The sequence below is a fragment of the Metopolophium dirhodum genome, chromosome 3 (genome assembly GCF_019925205.1).
Source record: "Metopolophium dirhodum isolate CAU chromosome 3, ASM1992520v1, whole genome shotgun sequence".
Classification (NCBI taxonomy): domain Eukaryota; kingdom Metazoa; phylum Arthropoda; class Insecta; order Hemiptera; family Aphididae; genus Metopolophium; species Metopolophium dirhodum.
In genome coordinates this window covers 39,218,355-39,238,066 of record NC_083562.1, presented here as the reverse complement: position 1 = coordinate 39,238,066, position 19,712 = coordinate 39,218,355, and the positions used below count along the sequence as shown (strand labels likewise).

Sequence of the window (19,712 nt, the reverse complement as noted above, 5' to 3'; positions counted from 1 at the left end):
ACATAAATACACCTTATCATTTGATGTACCATTAACACTATATCGGTTATTCGGTTCGGATTCAGTTAGGTCCGTTCTTGTCAGTTATTTCTCTTGTATAGTGTGTCGTCTTTATCGACATTATATTAAATACGTAACATTAAATTGTTTCGCGTTCCTTTTGTATTGTGCTTTCCTAATGAATTTCTCCCAATTTCTAACCACCTGCCGGCTACCGGACGCCAAGGAGAAAAACACGGAGGTTTTGGTCAGGACCATGGTGCGGTCAACCGATGATTCTCTTTTTCAGTCGTCACCTCGCCGGCAGACTCGGCACGTCACTCGTACAGGTCCATTCTCCAACCATGCTCACATTCATTTATCCCCTTTAAATTATTCAATTTCTTAATTTTGAAATTTTATGTAGGTAGGTAGGCATACTCAAGTAGGATACTCTATAGGATCATATTATTTTAAAATACATTGATTTTTTATGCCATTTACGAGGACCGTTCTGTGTCGATTTACCAACCTCTTTTTTTCTAACATTTCAAATTATTGAAAAAAAAGCTTGTATACGGATTAAAAAATAACGAACATTTGATAATTATTTCTTCTGATATAAGTTATACAACAACAATATTTTGTGATAAATCGGTCATTCAATTTTTAAATATTGATGTAGTTTGTAAAATTGTTTTTATTTTAAGCCGGTTGAACTCAATTATGTCGAATAATCACATCGAATAGTGATTTTTTGTTGTTGATTCTATGTCATTGAGTTAAATTAGTATTCATGAAGACGCAATTAATCAAACAATTCTGAAGCCCATTATTGTTAGACTAAACCGTCTTCATTACTCGTTTGAAGAAGAGTGACGGTATAAAATGACATATTATTTTAAATAAGCATTTATGCAAAATTGTAAAGTATTTAACGAGCGTTAAGGTCGTTTATAATTGTATTCACCCATACAGGCGTTAGGCATCATGCATAAAGCAAAAACAAGCAATACATAATTATTATACTTATTAGTTACTTATTAAGTATATTCTTAGTACCTATATACAATGAAACTGATAAATTGTGATTTATAACTTTATGTTTTAATTGTTAAATGGTAAGAAGTTTGTTTATTGCTAATGAAATATTATATGTTAAAAAAGAGGGCAAAAGTTAACATTCCTGCCGAAGAGTATAGGTAAGTATCGTCTTCGTTATAGATTGGGTCACTGTAATGGATACGTTAAATTTGAATTCAATAATAAATCATCGTAGGTATACGATGAAATACCATTCTGAGGACAAAAGATCGACCAAGGTTATCAAACAGTAATTTTAATAATAATATTAAAATGTCAACAGTTAGTGTTCGCATTGTTTTTCCCGATTATAATATTAAAAAGTACTGATCAATTTGGTGACGGGCTTGCAAACATTTTCTTACATTCCCCCCTCCCCAAAAAAAAATCAACAGTTAAATAATCACGTAGGAATGATTTGTTCGTCATATATTTTTTCTGCTTCTATTTTTGCACAGGGCTGCCGTTCAAAACACGACGACGGGTCATTAATTTGTGATCGATCGCCACGTCGTAATCGAGTTTCTCCAAGCCAATGAAAAAACTATTACAGACATATTTAATAATCGTATGTATAAGTATATATATATAAATCGCGTTCACTGGGTCGTCGTCCCGGTGTCTTCCTCGGTAGCCCGTAATAATGGTTACACACACACACACACACACACACACACACACACACACACACACACACACACACACACACACACACGCACACACACACGCACACACAGTTTACCCGTATTTATTAATAATTCACTCTGCGAATAAAACCCTAGACGCTATAATACAGGTATATATACCTAGGTTCAATGCACCCTAGTGTCGTATGCCGCGCAAAAGGCTATAATATGCAAAATATATAAATATGTAATACGATGTCATAATAATGCGGTATTGCAGCGTTCGTTCCGGGTCAAAGTGCAGTCAGTCCGGGACGCGTTCGATGTGCGCTGCAGTTGCCGCAAAGGCCGCGTCCGCCCGTCCGCCATCGCCGACTCCGTCATGGTGCAGGCCGACTGCGGACCACCGACCGCCGATCGGCGGCGCGAGGTGTTCGCCGTCCAAAGCCGTTGCCACTCGATCGCCATCGCCACCGCCGGCGGTGGACCATCGGCGGGATCGATGCTACCATCCATCGACGGATGCGGGTATTGTAATAATATCGTGTATTTTGGGACGGGCGTTTGGGCGAATTTATTGCCCTTTTTGCCCGCATAATGAAAGTAATGTGCGATTTTCTTACAACGGTGTTTGAGCGATATACTATAATATATTATAAGAGATAAAACGGTATATGTTTGTAAGGATTAAGATAAAAATAATATATTAAATTCAATATAGGACATTTTATCAATCTAAATATGGCACATAATTTCAATTTTTAATCACACACACACAGAAAAAAACAATCCAAAATTTGTGGACAACCAAATTCTGTCAGAACGAGAGAGAAAATGGATTGATAAAATACAGCATCCCAGGATATTAAAGAAGATCGGCCAAACGCATTATGCTGAATCGCCCGAAAAACATTTGCATTTTTTAAAAATTTGCCCAAATCAAACCGCCCCCGCGATTTTAAGACGCACACACTTGTGCGTTCTAACCGCCGAATAACCATAGCACGCGTCGTCCGCGTTTTTAAAATCGCCGCAATTTAAAAACGTGCACGCGTGAATTTGAAATGTTTGAATCGCTCAGTGTGTCACCAGCTTAATATTATGCTATTAAATATTTTTATATTATACCTATATACATAATAAGCGATACAATAATAATAATATGTGTATAAGCACTGGACCGGCAGTCTATATATGACGTGTTATTATATACATATTATAATATTTTATGATTAGTTTTTAGGCACCGTCTCGATGATAACCATAAATTCAAATCACATTGTTTTAAATTAAAACAATATGCCGCTCAACTTATATACTTGATATATCGTCATGCCGTTTAATTATAACGATTGCATACAGAAAGATTGTCGACTTGGCAAGAATTTGGCAGATAATATGAAAATTAAAGAAACTATTACAAGCAGTGGCGTATTCAGAGAGGTTAGGGGGTCGTAAGCCCCTCGCCCCCCGAAAATTGTTAAATAATAAAAAAATTGTCATTAATAAATTATTTTTAGACAAGTGAACAATTAATTGGTCAAAAATTAATTTTAACCCGAAAAAATTCTGAATACGCCACTGCATACTGTAATTTACAAGGTGATCCATTGACGTCCTGCTCACTCGTAATTTCGATTTGTTTTTTCAACTTCTTTTACACATTGTGATGGCGTTCAAAACAACATTTTTTTTTACCATTCTTAAGTTTTTAATTTTTTAATGACAACATATATTTTTGATTTCATATTCCTACGCAGATTATATGTCGGTGTATAAACTATAACTTAAAGGTATTTACAGTTTAGATAAGCGGAGTTTAGATAAACGGAGTGGTAAAAGATACGTACCCAACAAAAATAGTCTATTCAAAAAGTAAAAACTTAAAAATGATGTTTAGGATTATACCACTTGCTTGTCGTACGTAGGTTTATATATGCCACGATGCTTTGAAATTCAAATATCTCATATTATAAAAGTAACAATAGGTTAAGGTCGATGACATTTAAAACTTTTAAAAAATGATTTTTTCTTTATTTGTCAAATCAACACAATGCTTGTTTTTCATATTATAATATTTTTCTAATATGAACGAACATAAAAATAAAAGTATACTTATTGATCACATAATATACCAAATCTTAACACAAAAATTGTTTTCATATAGTTAATAATAGACAATATAATAAATAATATTAATAACTAATAATACGAGCATCCGGAAGAATGAAGTATGATATCTCTTTAAAGTGATTTGAGTTAAACATTTTTTAATCAATCAATCAATGTATATAGGTACACAAATATAAATATTATTAATCCATACAAATAAAATATTGGGTTTATCTTTACGATCGCAGAATAGCTATCATTGAAATAAAATACAGCCGATTATCAATGATGTACTTAAAATGTATTCACATTTTAAGTGCAGTATAATTTTTAAAATATCGGATCAGTCGTTAATGTTGTAAACTCATTATGATTATTGTCACTAATTTATATAAAAGATCGCAATTTTCACGTTGGAAAATTAATTTTTTTCGTTTATAAACGGTTGCTTTTAGGTGCTGATTATAATATTTTATAGTAGAGGTAAATCTAAATTATTATTTTTTTTTTTTGTATATAATTGGTTACCTATTTATGAAAATCATGTGGACATCGGATAATCGATTAAACTGCATCAATTTTAATAATAATTTGGACGAATGCGATATCAATTCTTTACTATTAAAACTATAGAAATTAAAAAAATTACTATATGCCTATTTATATTCGTCTAGGTATGTGATCCATATGACTATATGTGTATAAAAACGTATTCATTATTGCGGCTTGCGCAGGGATCGGCAGAAAAACGTCGCGACTCGCAGCAGTCACCAACTCCGCGGGTGACCTTCGATCGACATTCGCGGAAAAACAATTTCCCGAGTCCATTGCTCGCAATATTCGTATTCATAATATACCTATTATTATTACCATCATTATTTATATTAGCGAGTATATCATTGACCTCTACGCGTGAGATCTGAACTAGCGATATAATAACTACAACTGATATTCGTCGGTCGATATAGGTATGTACAACGAAGGTACATCGTATAGTTTCGTGCGTTTTTTCACAACCGTCTCGCAATGTTATTATACATATTATATGACACAACGCCGGACGACTCACCGTATATCTAGGTATACATGATGTGTATATACCCATACAATCGCGCCCGGGGGCAACGTTCTCGTCGCCGTTTCCCCCGCACAGAAGGTACCACCTGCGTACCCCTGGGAGGGGGGGGGGGGTCACGAGGCGGTGCAGGTGGTGACGGGGTGGTGGTTAGGGGTTGTTTGCACGGTGGCGATCGCGTTTGGAAGTGCGCCGACAACGACCTACGCGCTGGACAACAGCGTCACACGTTTTTTACGTGCGCGTGCGCCCCGGGGTCGTGTCCACTTGGTCAGTGGCGGCGGCATCGCGTACATTACTGTATTATAATATTATTATTGTTATAACATAGTCGCCACAACCACGCCATGTCCGAAGGTAGCCGAAACGTCGAGTTCGAGATACAGATGACCGTACCGGTCACCACGAGACACTTGTACAAACTTCCTCCCGGGTAATATTATAATGACAATAATACGATATACCTAATACGTATAACAATATACTTAATGATAGACGCTGCATACTTATAGAGTTTATCACGCGCGGGATTCCCCATTCGTCGTATATATATATATAATTATCATGTTATCATCGCCGTGTTTAACCATCGTATTTTATTCGTAACGTGTTTCTGTGGCCGTATATATATAATATACAACCATTCAGCCCCGAATTTAGGACGACAGCCGATGTAGATATCCGCAGGTCGTAACCGTCACGGACCATCAAATGTTTTCCTGATGATAATGTATTGATATACGCCAAGGGAGACCGGCTGAAGCATTTGTCGCGTTTTTAATTTAATTTATAACTCGGGATATATTTTGCTTTTATTGATGTTCATTGTAACCCATTGCAGTTGTTCTACGACGAAACATTTTTTTGTCATGCCATCTTTAACCCATATATTAATTGTTTAAAAGCCAACAGACTTCTGTCATCGCTTGATTCCACACCTCACAGACACACAGCCTAAAACGCGAATCGAGAAACACCAGAATTTTCAAACAATCTGTACTTACGATACATACCCTCGGTTGAGATCGTCGAGACGACATCTCATCAACTATCGCTTTCAATAGGACTAGATATGACGATTTATCTATCGTAATTATAATTAAAATGCGATTGTATATCATGTGGACATCGATAATGGCTTCCCAATATTAATTGTGTAGATCGATCGACGGATTACACAATACTTTTTTTTACCTATAAATTATATAATTAAATATTGTATATTTTAATATACATTATACTTATATATTTTATATAACTATGTTGACCATTATAGTTGTTTTTATTGTATTAAAATACGTCTGTTCGACGTGTAGCTAAATTGCATACGTAATGCGCCGTCACAGAATTTGTTAAACGCTTTTAGTTTCTAAAATGCCGCCATTCGTAGCGAATAGCAATAATTTATTTTGCTACACGTATAATGGTCAGCTTTCGTGTGTTTTGAATAAAATGATTTCATTGTGTTGTTGTAATTTTTGAAATACGGGATGTTTAACCTACATACGTGTATGCGGGTATATTGTTATAGTTGGTTTTCATTCAATTATTATAATATTCAATATACATAATACATATTATGATATACTATACAGTAATGTATAAATAAACACATAATATGCATTTTAAATTTTAAATTTTGTATAATGTCAATGATATTATTTTTACACGGTCCACATGTATTTGGTTGATTCGACTCTCCATTTTCCAAGGTTATCTGTAAAATAAATTTGTAAATTAATTAAATTAAAAAAATATTTTCATAAATATTCTGTCGAACAATTAATATTATTATTTGTTGTTAACGGTTATGCACTATATATTATGTTGTCTACAAAATATGAATCATGCAATGCAATCATTAAACATATATTTAGTTATTTTTCAAGTGTTAATAAAAGCAATACCTTACTTAAAATTTATAGGTACTTTATGGTTGATTTTATTTCTAAATATTGATTAGAATTTATTACTTTATTTTTATCTATTTATAATATTAATCTATACAGTTCATATAAAGTATATATTTATTTAATAGAAAACTTAACTTAATTAAACATCCAGTTTTGAAATTTGACATTTAAAAAAAGAATGCGTATTTCAGGCATACATAATTAATTTTAATATATTATGTTCAGATTTTCTTACTACTTAATAGGTAATTGTGTAATAACAGTCAGTAAATCAATTTTAATAATTATGATAAGTCTATAAGAATAAGGTGTGAATGAAGATTAATATACGATAATTAAAAAATAGTGTGTGTCTATATAATGACGATTTTTTGACGATTTAATCAAAAAATTCAAAATTGTATTTCTTGTGTTATCACTTATCAGTAAAGAAAGTAAAAAAATTGATGTCGAAGAATTTATAACATATTATAACTTGAAAATTGTTGAACATTTGAAAAAGCGTGAGCTACTTCATGAGCTATATAAAAAAATGTCTTAGTATACAGTTGACATATTTAACAAATCAAAAATTGGAATAGTACTTAGAATTACTTAAAACGCTCACATGAATAAAAAATATAAACTTTCTTATGTCAAAAATGCGTCAGTTATGTTTGCCTATAAAGAAAACATGTAAAGTTTATTGATCGGTGTTGGGGCCAGAGGAGGTCAATGAAATTACAGACACGCGTATGATGGCGAAGTGAAATTCGGCATTTCCTTTTTGGTTGGTATCTATAAGTATATGTTTTTTTTCAAAAAGGGTTGCGTGACAAGTGTTTTTTGACCTATTTCATCACATTTCTGTTCCCATTTATATCCGAATAAAGATTTAAATACAGTTTTTAAATAAAGAATTATTGGTTAAGTTTTAGGGTTGATATAAAACTGGGTCATGACTGTATATAATTAACGATTTATAGTTAATATCGTTATATAGGTATATACATACTATATAGCTACGGCCTAGGTATAGAGGTAATGATTCGATATATTTAATATTTTTTTGATCCGCAACAAATTAAAGAATATAGTCGTAATTTCCTAACATATACACTATTAAAATGTGTTATTGTGTAAATCAATATTGTACTTATAAAACTAATATGTATAATTTATTCAAGACATATTTATTTTTCATCTCTATACAACCTATTGTATATTACACTTAACTATACAGGAAAATATTATGTGGCTATAGCCTATAATAGTATATAATATTATAATGTACGATCTTAAATCTTTTTATAACATTTAACTTCTTGTCTGCGTTGTTAACTCTATACGCGTGTTAAAAAGAAATGTTTTCGAAATGAGTAAAATTGAATAGAAATATGGTATATACCTGCAGTATAAATATAATATAGGTATAGAGTTATTTTATTGTGGTTTCGACTCGTAACCATGTTTCATTACTATGGCTACACGTTTGTTATACTTTCGCTGAGCATATGCGATATACGCATAACATAGTACATATTATTATTGTTCATAGTTTATTCAAGTTTATTAATTTCAACAACTGTTACTCATGTTGTATGATATATAACACCTATATTATAATTCTGATTGTATTATATTAACTATTAAGATATATAAGGTGGATTGGTATGCAAAATAATCCTTTTTTTAACGATCCATTTTTTCAGTAAGTATATATTATCGGACTAAAATCATAAAATATATAATATTTGTACTGTCTTTGTTCGTTTGCCTACATTATATAATATTATACACATTTCTGGGATCTGTCGTGTAATTCAGTAGACGCACTATAATCAATAGAAATCTATTAAACTTGATTATAACACATAGTTCATGAACCATTCCGACATAACACACTTGTCACCCATCATATATATTATGATAGAGAAACGACAGCAATCATAATATACGCCGATAGCACGAGCTATATATTATTAGTATAGTATGTATTGATTTATAAAGTACAAAGCAACCAATTTTCCGAGGTTATAATTACATAAATGATATTTTTCCGGACAAAACGTTGGATGATAAAAATAAAATTGAAAATTCAGTCCAAGCCAATAAAAAATTAATATGAGTTGCGTTTATAGTTTATACGCCTATATTATATACCGCCCACCATGCACTGTTCCTGAATTTGTACAAATTATGACCCACAGATATTTAGAATTTTGTAAATCATTTAAAATGTGTGTAAATCACTCAGACAATACCTATGTTATATAGCTACTAAAAATGTTATAGTAATAATGGTTAGAAATTAGAATACTAAAACCAAGTCACTTCTAAGACCCATGTGAACTATTATTCTATTCAGATTTAGGGTTGTGCCTAACCTTCACAAATTCGTACCATATTGGCCTTTCAATCAATAGGCCTTCGTTTCACCAATTCTGCTCCCTGGTGGCTAGTACATATCCAATGACACGCTTCGTAACGACTTAAAAACCGAAATCGTACGACAACTAGCCTCCAAATACTACTCCAGAGTCCAGATTCCACTCGAAATAAATTAACCCCAAACCCTTTAATTTCTTCACCTTCGTGTAAATATCTCCCTGATAAGTGGTAATCCAACAGTCTTAGTTCATACTAAATTAAGTACACAATAAAATAAAATCACATTTGGTTCCAAATAAAAGGATACTTAATTAGTAAAATGTATATCAAATTTAAAATTCTGGTATTTTTTGATGAAGACCTACTAAGTTGATTAAATTATGTGTTAGACTTTTATTTTATTTTTACCATTTTGATTTTAGAATAATTTTCAACCTATTTTTATTAACGAGTTGAAAACAATGACAATGAAAAGTGTAGACATTTATATTATTAGTTTTTTTAAATTACATTTCTGAATGAAAGTAAAAATAACATATCTAATATTATTTATTTATAGCTTCGACATATTATACCTAATAAATAACATAACGTTTGTTTGCGTGCGGTATACTAATGTATATCTCTGTGTTTTATAATGAATAAAAAAGAGCGAGGATAGTTGGGTAGTATAGTATACTTAAAAAGTGTTTAAAATACCTATACTTGCTTGAGCTCTGATATTATTGATTTCAGGAACGTGGTATTTTTGGATTTTATAACGATAAAATCATTAAATACATAATTTATATTTTAAAATAGAATTCCTATACGTGAAACATTATACCAAAGGAATATTTAATACTCCTGCGATCACGAATCCGCACGATGCAGGTCTCTATCACGGGTCTTTCGTGAGTGTCCGTACACGGATCATGGCCCCCCTGTAAAATATAATAATTATTGTTTTTATATCGGTACTACAAAAAAAAGTTAATCGAGTTTGAAAAACGCACAAAAATAATGGATTTTGAAACAATTAGAACTTTTTTCGTATAAGTGAATATCAAAACATTTAAAACGGTATTTTACAGATAATTTTCTCGACTATATCGTATATACATTTGGAGTCTTAACTATCACTATACAGCCCGAGTGGTTTTATCCCGTGAAAAACAGTTTTTGCTATGTTGTACATTTGTAGGACTTAGACAACACATGCTAGTGAAGCGTGCTCTTAATATTATTATTTTTGATATAGTATTATGTCATTATGCAAATAAGCAATATAATTCAAATTGTTGTTTGGTGGCATGCTTTTGATTTGCAATCACTTTTATTATGAATGTTATAGTACTATATATATATTATTAGTTATTATGATAAACGGTGTTTGGCGGCATGCTTTAGTTTAATATATATTATTACATCTACCTACCCTAGTTCTTTTTTTTGTTATGTCCCAATAACCCATCCGCGATACATAGGTAATGATATGGTTACAGTTTTTTTTTACACAGCTACATTTTTTTTATGATAGTGTTACCTGACCAACTTATAATAATAAAGTTGGGAATAGTAATAGTAGAGATGTAATTAATAATAATTATAATAATAAATAATAATATTGTTTCTTTATGCTAATTCGTGATACATTGATTGCAATTTAATAGAAGTGATAATTTGGAATTCATAGACATGCGATGTTGTGCAGTATGTGTTTTTCGCAATGACAGCTTTCTTATGTTACATATGAGTATATTTGGTTGTTGAAGTGTTAGTTCAAGGCAAGCTCCTAGGCCTATTAAGGATGTATAATATATATATAAATCAATAGAAGGAATGTAGTTAGGAATTCCGTTTAGTTGTTTATTTTTATAAAATGCTTTAATAGTGGTTAGTAAAATTTAGTTGTAATATCACAAAAGATTGTTTGTATTTGTTATTCCATTCTATTTTCTATTTGTGATTGAGTTTGAAATGTTGGACAATATTTTGTTATGTTTTCTGTAGTAAGGACACATTTACCAAAATTGATGTTACATTTTCTGAGTTACATGAATTCTACAATTACTTTTGTGTTTTTATTCCTTAGTCTAATATGATGTATTCTAATAAATCAATTGTATTATTAAAAATATTACATTTACTATTTTTATTAAAAAGTTAATTTTATTCATGATAATAAAAGTTTCTATTAAGTTGAGCAATGCTTGTCAAAATTATTCCCATACGATGCTAAATCGTCTATGTATATCGTTATTATAAATTTGTATGCTGAGAACGATTCGCTTAGGTTTCGTTGAAAATTAGCCCGACGGTTTTTGATCCCGCCTGAGTGTGTCTTGTGAAGGTCATTGATCCATGGTAATATTATGTTAGGTACTTATTAGTTATTTAAATAAATTGCGTATTTTGCAGTATGCTTTGGTTGGCTGATATATATTGCTGTTATGAGTATTTTGGTTGGTTTTCCTATTTGATATAGTTTAAAATATTAATTTGTATTATTATTTTTTTTTTTAATCAGACTGTCCAATAACAGACCGTCAGGATGGATAGTGCAACAAGAAGTCGCTCGTATGATGGATTCATTGTTAGATCCATTTTCATCATTTGCGTCATTTTCTAAACCCGTTCGGCGAACAAACCAATCATCAAAACGGTCACACATTTACAGATCCTCGTCACAACAAACGCAGACACAAAATGTAGCATCCAACACCAACCGCGCAAATAATGGTAATAAATGAAACAATTAGCTATTATTGTTGGCGGCTGCTGAAAGTTGAAACATTATTTTTAGATAATCGGCCTAACGGTAATCATCAGCAGCAGCAACACAAACCAAACGGTCCGTCAGAGAAATGGGCCGCTTCTCTAAGAAAGAGAGATCCAGAGTTATTGCCCGCTATACGACACACTAGAAGAGACAGGTAAACAACGTTTGTTATTAATCCCAGACGACCTTATTGCAAACAATATTTGTCTATATTTTGCGTTCGTATTGTATAAGGTGTTGTTCACACCCCGGTGGGTATAGAACAAAACCTGTCATACCACCCCTTCACAATCCCACGCCGTCGACGGCTCCTCGACCCACTACTGACCATAAGAAACAACTGCAGAAGGCCAAAACCGTTGTTGGTTATGAACCTCATCTGGTAGACATCATCGAAAAAGACATTTTGCAAAGGAACCCCAACGTACAGTGGGATCGGATCGCTGGGCTTAAACACGCGAAAACTTTACTACAAGAAGCCATGGTCCTACCTATGCTGATGCCGGATTTCTTTAAAGTACGTAAACGTATTTAATTAAATAATATAGGCAAGTACTATGGTAAAATGAAAATATTTATGCATATTCGAAAAGTAAATTACAATCTCGACGACTTGCGATTAAATTTGATTAAACGTATGGTATATAATAATAATATATAGTCGTTATTATACCTATTATAATGTTTAATATTCAGTAAAATATCAATGGTTAGTCATAAATACTCATAATCGGTATCGGTGCGTGCAATTTATCATAGTGCAAATTACATAATATCACTAAATATATACAGATTCAGAAATATAGACTCATTAATATATTCAATGATTACGAACATCTCACACATCATAATTCCGTGACAGTGTGACACATAGGTATTATAAGTATCTTACTTTGGTATACTAATATAATATTTTAATAATCCACTTTCTAAAATTTCTATACAATAGGTATATAATGTATATTATTAAATTATAAGTTATTGTTATAAATAACACCGTGATTTCTGTAATATGTTGAAATATTTCAGCTTATAAATCATAGCTTTATATATTACATATTACATATTATGTTATACAAACTAATGACTATAGATTATAATGTCGCATGGTGTAAATTTATTATATTAGACGTCTAAACATATATCACCTACGTACGTGAATAACGATATCGGGTTTGTAGGGTATCCGGAGACCGTGGAAGGGTGTCTTAATGGTCGGTCCTCCCGGAACCGGAAAGACAATGTTGGCCAAGGCTGTGGCTACAGAGTGCGGGACGACGTTTTTTAACGTTTCGTCGTCAACGATGACGTCTAAATACCGAGGAGAATCGGAAAAATTGGTCAGACTTTTGTTTGAAATGGCAAAAATACATTCGCCGTCCACGATATTCATCGACGAAGTGGATTCGCTGTGTTCCTTACGGGGTTCCGAAGGCGAACACGAAGCTTCTAGGAGGTTCAAAGCGGAACTCTTGATTCACATGGATGGTTTGAACTCGTCCAGGTGAATAGATGAAAACAATATAACTAATAACTATATACATTACGTTTATTATTTAAAAAAACCGAATTATAATATACAGTGACGAAGAAAACAACCAATCTATTATGGTCCTGGCGGCCACTAACCACCCGTGGGATATCGATGACGCTTTCAGAAGACGCTTCGAAAAGCGAATATATTTGCCGTTACCAAATGGTAAGTATTTATTTCATTAACCATGTTTAATACTACGTATAAAAGCATAAATTGTTAGAAATCTTCTGTAGACTATTTATCAAATATAAATAGTCTACATATTAATGAGAGATTGATAAATAGGTACAGTCGAGCAACTTGTAAATATTGATAACTGTACCAGTATACCCCGGTTTTTCGGGTACTTAAAATTTGATGTGTACATTTTGAGAACCATTAAACATTAGATGAGAACACGACGAGAGGACGATTCTAATTATTATACCTTCCAAAACAGTTTCTTATGACGTCATGTTATAACTTATGAAAATTTGTAATAAATCATTCAGTTAATAGAGATAATATAAGTACGATTGGTTTTGTTAAAAATAATAGTTATGTGAATTATGAAATTATACATTTTGAAATAGCCTATATCATAGTTTTCTACTTTTTACAAAGATCGTAGATAGTGTTTGTGAAATTCCAGACAAAGTCGTATATTTTCTATTATACATTTATACGAATCATTTTATGCAAAATTCACAATCGACCTTTTCATTAACCTCTATTTTCGAGTCGAGCTTAGAACAATAAAGGTATAATATGCATTTCCTTGCCGAGTTTACATTTGCACAAATCATATCATCATATATCAACAGTTTCATATGCCGATATTTGTATATAAATATTTGTTGATTATAACTAGGCACACTGTTTCACAATGTGTAATTAAATTTTTACAACCTTTAAATAATAAAATATGAATTGTTGATTACCTGCAGACGAGTCGCGGATAACGTTGCTGAAACTGTGTTTGGAAGGCGTAAACTTAGACGACTCGTTCGATTATAGATTCGTAGCTAACAAACTAAGAGGCTACACAGGATCGGACATAGCTAACGTTTGCCGCGACGCAGCTATGATGGGCATGAGACGCAAGATTGTTGGACAGACCCCGGACCAGATCAAAAACATTAAACGTGCTGACATCGACTTACCGGTAACGGTACAAGATTTTAACGAAGCCGTCGAGAGGTGTCGGAGAACCGTCACCGGGCAAGACATTGAAAAATATCAGTCGTGGATAGACGAGTTTGGTTCATTTTAATCGTCAAAAGTTACGATTTCATTTTAAAACAGTATAATATTTTGTTATTCGACAACAATAAAACAATATTTCCGTCCTATATTCTATGTATATATTTTACAGGAAGATCTTATCACTAAAACTATTGTAAAAATATGAGGAATTGTTTTGTACGACTTTATACCATATAATATTATATACGTGCGGTACATAATGCATTTTCAAACTATTATGTATTATAATTATTTTTGATCAATTAAATTTCATGATTAATTGTAGAAAATTGATAAAAAAAAATTAAATATAATTACCTATAGTTACCAACATCAATTATATATAAAAATCGTATGGTGTAGTTTACCACTAAAATATATTTGATACAATTTATATTTTAGGAATTTTTCCTAGTGAATTTCAACATATTCGTATTATGTAAAATACCTATCAGACTTTGAATGTTTGATAGTTTAAATTTTTAATGACTTGGACAGCATAAAATAACATTAGTATACCTACCTAATATATGTATAATATTATTCATAATATAAATGTATAATATGATTACGTATAGGTATACAATCAAAAGAATAATAATTTTCAAATTAATCTCAACAATTATAAATGAATAGTAAAATAAATACTGATTAATATTAATATCATATATAATATTGACAAACGTTAAAATTATTAAAAAATAACTTTATAATAGGTAGACAAATATTAAATGAATGTATGATTAATCAATATATACAACTGAAAATAGTTTATATATATACGTACTTATTACATATTTATATATGTATACTGAGACACCGTTTGTCTGGTCGTCACCTACGTTAAAACAAAGTACATTTATGTGAGCCAAAAATTACATAGACATTAAAATAATTCTTTAAAGCAGTTGTAGCTGTTAAATATATCAGTTTGGATAAAAATTCATGATTGGGAAATAATATATAATATAATATATACACTGCAGTATAATGTATCAAAGATCGTGTACCTACCTAATATTGTAATGTAAGTATAATAAAACCTTATACCGTATGAGGCTTCAATCAAATCCGTATAACATATTAATAAATTGTGCAAGTAAAATTTCTAGCACTCGAAAACTGGATACTTAATATGATTAAATTTTAAATGGTTTGTAAACAAGTGGACCGATGACTGATAAACTACAATCATATAATATATAATACTGCACCTCTATAAAATATTATGTATTCTCCGTATGGACGTCCACCGAAGCCTATGTTCACAATAATATGATGCTCGCATAATTATAATAGATTGACGAGTACCAGAGAATATTAATCACTATTTATATTTTTAATATTAAATTGTAATAATTTATAATAGCGATACCTATATACGTCATAAATCCTGCACACAAAACCAAAACAAAACCACAAATGACTGAAACGCCCGATCCTATAGTGGAAAATTAAACACAAACCACACAATAGTTACAAGTTAAAGAAAACATTAATGTTAAAAAAAATCATGCTGTTCACAATTGTCCATATAGATATAGGTCGATGCATTTAAAATGCCTAATAAACAACAAAACAAGCCACCGTATATATACAAGCGAGCCTGCTGGATATAAAATCAATATATCTCAATTTGCCGGCCAAGATTTTTTTTCTTTTATCATGAATGATAAAACTATATGAACTTAAAAAATGTTTTATTTTAGAAATATTTTTTTTTATTAGCTATATTATGATCACTATATAGTATGGTATACGATATGCGTGTCGTTAAAAAATTGTATAGGTACAGAAAAAAAAATTATAGCGTAATACAATGGCCTCCCGGATCCCGTCTACGAGCGCCCTTGACCGTTCATGGTAAGTTTGAAGAAAACGAAAGTCATACAAATCCAAACGGTCCAGTTATATTATATATTATTATTGATTCAGTGGACGATACCATACTGTACATATTGGTGCCTACCATAATAATAATCGTTACCTATATGCATACGATTTCTATATGTACAGTCATTTATCATCTAACCGTGTTGGTAGGTAGGAATGCCCCTTAATAATAATTATTACGATCGATGTCACGAGTCACGACGATTATCAGCTATATACGATAAAATCCTGACGAGATCACATTTTCAACATTATGTGCATTTAGGCGCGTATATGATATTTCGTATACTTATATTATTGCTGTCGTTGTTGCTGACGATTGCCGCAACACCACACGGCGGATGGATAGGAATTTTTTATTTCGCCAGATTACGAAATCTTACTGTCGTCATATCAATTCGCGTATACATATTACAAGTACACATACCATCATCTGCCCGGGCGCAGCATTGCTGCAAGTTGACGCCGATTTCCGGCGAACAGACTCTGTATAATCGAGCAATCGCATTTTTTTTCCGTTTTATTACCGAGGTAGGTGTATGTACACGTGTAATAATATGTGCGTATTATTCTATTAATATTCGTAACAGCGAACGGCAGACGGACGGTCGGCGCTGCACATTTGGACGAGCGCATTTAACGTCTCAAACACACATAATATTTTATGTACGTAAACAAAAAACCACCAACAATGTGCGCAGTACCTACCACAACCACTGTTTTGCTATTTAAAAAACGGATCGGGTGTAGCGGTGTGCCATTATGGTGCCAATATAATACGCGAGTGACCACCCAATATGAAATACCTACACCGCCGATATAGCCCGCGCGTACTGTGTGCGACGTATCACATTATAATGTACCGCAATGTATAGATATTATATTTGTCAGACAGTGACGCAACAAAGTCCGCGGAGGTTCTTAAATTATTCAAAATATTTAAATATTCAGACATATCCTATTGTTGTTGTATAATATCAGAGAACGCTAATTTAACTTACTCATTTACCATGGGTACGCCATTTAGTACCCATCGTCGAATGACATTCAATTTATTTTCAATGAATTGAAATACTTTTTTTTTATTTAAAAACAATAACGAGAGTATACCTATATAATTATTACATACAACGACAGCTATATACTATATACAATCTGCAATAAAAATGTATACAATATAATAGGTGATGTGGGGGGAGGAGGGTCTAACACTTCACAATTGGTTTTTATTTATTTATTTTTTTTAAATTTTGAGGAGGTCCCTGGGCCAGTCGGGTTTAAGACGGCGGCGTGGTAAAGAATGAATAAGATGTTGTCTATTGAATCGATCAGAAATATTATACCCATTTTCGGCTGTTATATTGGCCTCGGCATCCCTAGGTACTTGTAAGGCTGGACGACCGTTCTCCAGCACGTTTTGAACCGCGAAGGGTTAAATCTTGTTACGCTCAATCATGACGGACGAAAGATTCGATGCTTTATGCATGATCATTGATGAATGTATAATGTACCTAAATAAATACACGACGAATACCTAACTCAATTAGTAATAATAATTTGTATGCTTAATATGTGTCGATTGTATTGGAAGAGGAGCGAGACGATTATATTATTTGTTTTTTTATCGTCAATAACATAATTACATTGACTTTACCGCATATGTATGTATACTTGTAACTTAATAAAATATACAATAAATAAAAAGTTGTAGGTATTAAAATAGTAAAATTATAAATGTACAGCATTTGTTCTCAAATCTCGTTTATCCAAGTCAACAAATGTCGTGTTTTATGTATTGTAAGTATATCAGATACCCAGTACCGGATCTAGGATGGGGGGGGGAGGGGCGGGCGATCCGGGGCCCATGCCACGGGCGCTAATCGTAGAGGGGCGTAAACATCAAATTTTAAACTCGTAATTTTTTATTTCATTTTAATTGACACATGCATTTTTTATCGGTAACTTTTAGGGGCGCTAATATTGTGTTGTGCTCCGGATTACATAATTTGTAGTTCCGGCACTGCATAATATACCTATATATAGATATAATATATATATATATCATACATAACTTTGTGCGTGCATATATTATATGCAAACATGCAATCATATTACATTCATAATATAATATTATGCATTATGCACACAGGAAGTTCTCGTTTGGAACCCGCGGACGGGCGGGTAGATAAATGATGTCGGTAGTACGTCGCTACATTAGCAGGTACCCATTATACATCCATACATATTATTATGTTACTATACCTACTTCCCGTTTATCGCAGGTTTTATCCCGTATAATGTGCGCCCAAGTATTTCTACGACTTGCGAGATTCTAATCCGTTAGTAATTTCAAGGAGTTGGGGACGCACGGGAAGTAAGTATGTACAATTAAACGAAACGCACTTTTCCATGGTACTATTATTATAACATACCTATATGCGGGCTACGAGCTATGACTAACTATTATGACACGTTATTCGATCTTTATTGACACGTGGTAAACGAGAACGGTTTCTGTACCTATACTGCACGAATAAAATATAATATTATAATAATATATTATTGTGTATATTATATATTATATTATCATGATAATATATAATATATGCATATAATACGTGTATCTGTAGGTAATGATATGCTCTTAAACTCTAACGCTCTTCCGATCGCGTTATATTATTTTCGCACATTATAATTTCTTACCCATAGACCGCATAGGGAAATAATACCATGGTATATAATGACTTACCTTTAATTCATAAAGTGGACTAGGTACGTTGGGTCCAGTCCCATCATTTGGACACGGCGTAGTCCACGTACTTAAAAAAGTAATAATTTGTAAATACGCATATATTTAATTTTTGGATATTATGTATTACGCATACATATTAATATCGTATAGCTAAGTAGGTATGAATTATAATTTATGATTTCGAACAATTCGATAAATAGTAGGTGAACATTGATATAAAAATTAATAATATTTTATTGAACACGATTAGATAAGTTATATTATAGGTACTTCGAAGTAAAATTTGTGAGATACTATCGGTATCACGGTATCGTTGATAATAATTGATAATAATACAAGACAATAAAATCGCAACGCATTATTAGGTATCCATATTTGATAAACAAA

The 19,712-nt window shown here is 32.1% G+C and overlaps 1 protein-coding gene across 3 annotated transcripts; it reads left to right on the top strand.

Moving 5' to 3' along the window:
• The first annotated feature begins 1,586 nt into the window (after positions 1-1,586).
• On the top strand, positions 1,587-14,787 carry LOC132940267 (katanin p60 ATPase-containing subunit A1-like). Of its 3 annotated transcripts, XM_061007759.1 has the most exons (8): positions 1,587-1,630; positions 1,969-2,216; positions 11,668-11,879; positions 11,944-12,073; positions 12,154-12,436; positions 13,101-13,423; positions 13,503-13,618; positions 14,383-14,787. In XM_061007759.1, the coding sequence occupies exons 1-8, from the start codon at positions 1,598-1,600 to the stop codon at positions 14,706-14,708; spliced, it is 1,671 nt and encodes a 556-aa protein (XP_060863742.1). In that variant the 5' UTR covers positions 1,587-1,597; the 3' UTR covers positions 14,709-14,787. The 3 variants fall into 3 exon arrangements, with proteins under 3 accessions (XP_060863742.1, XP_060863743.1, XP_060863744.1); XM_061007760.1 differs by lacking the exons at positions 1,587-1,630; positions 1,969-2,216 and adding an exon at positions 4,229-5,308; XM_061007761.1 differs by lacking the exons at positions 1,587-1,630; positions 1,969-2,216 and adding an exon at positions 8,323-8,478.
• Positions 14,788-19,712: the final 4,925 nt, after the last annotated feature.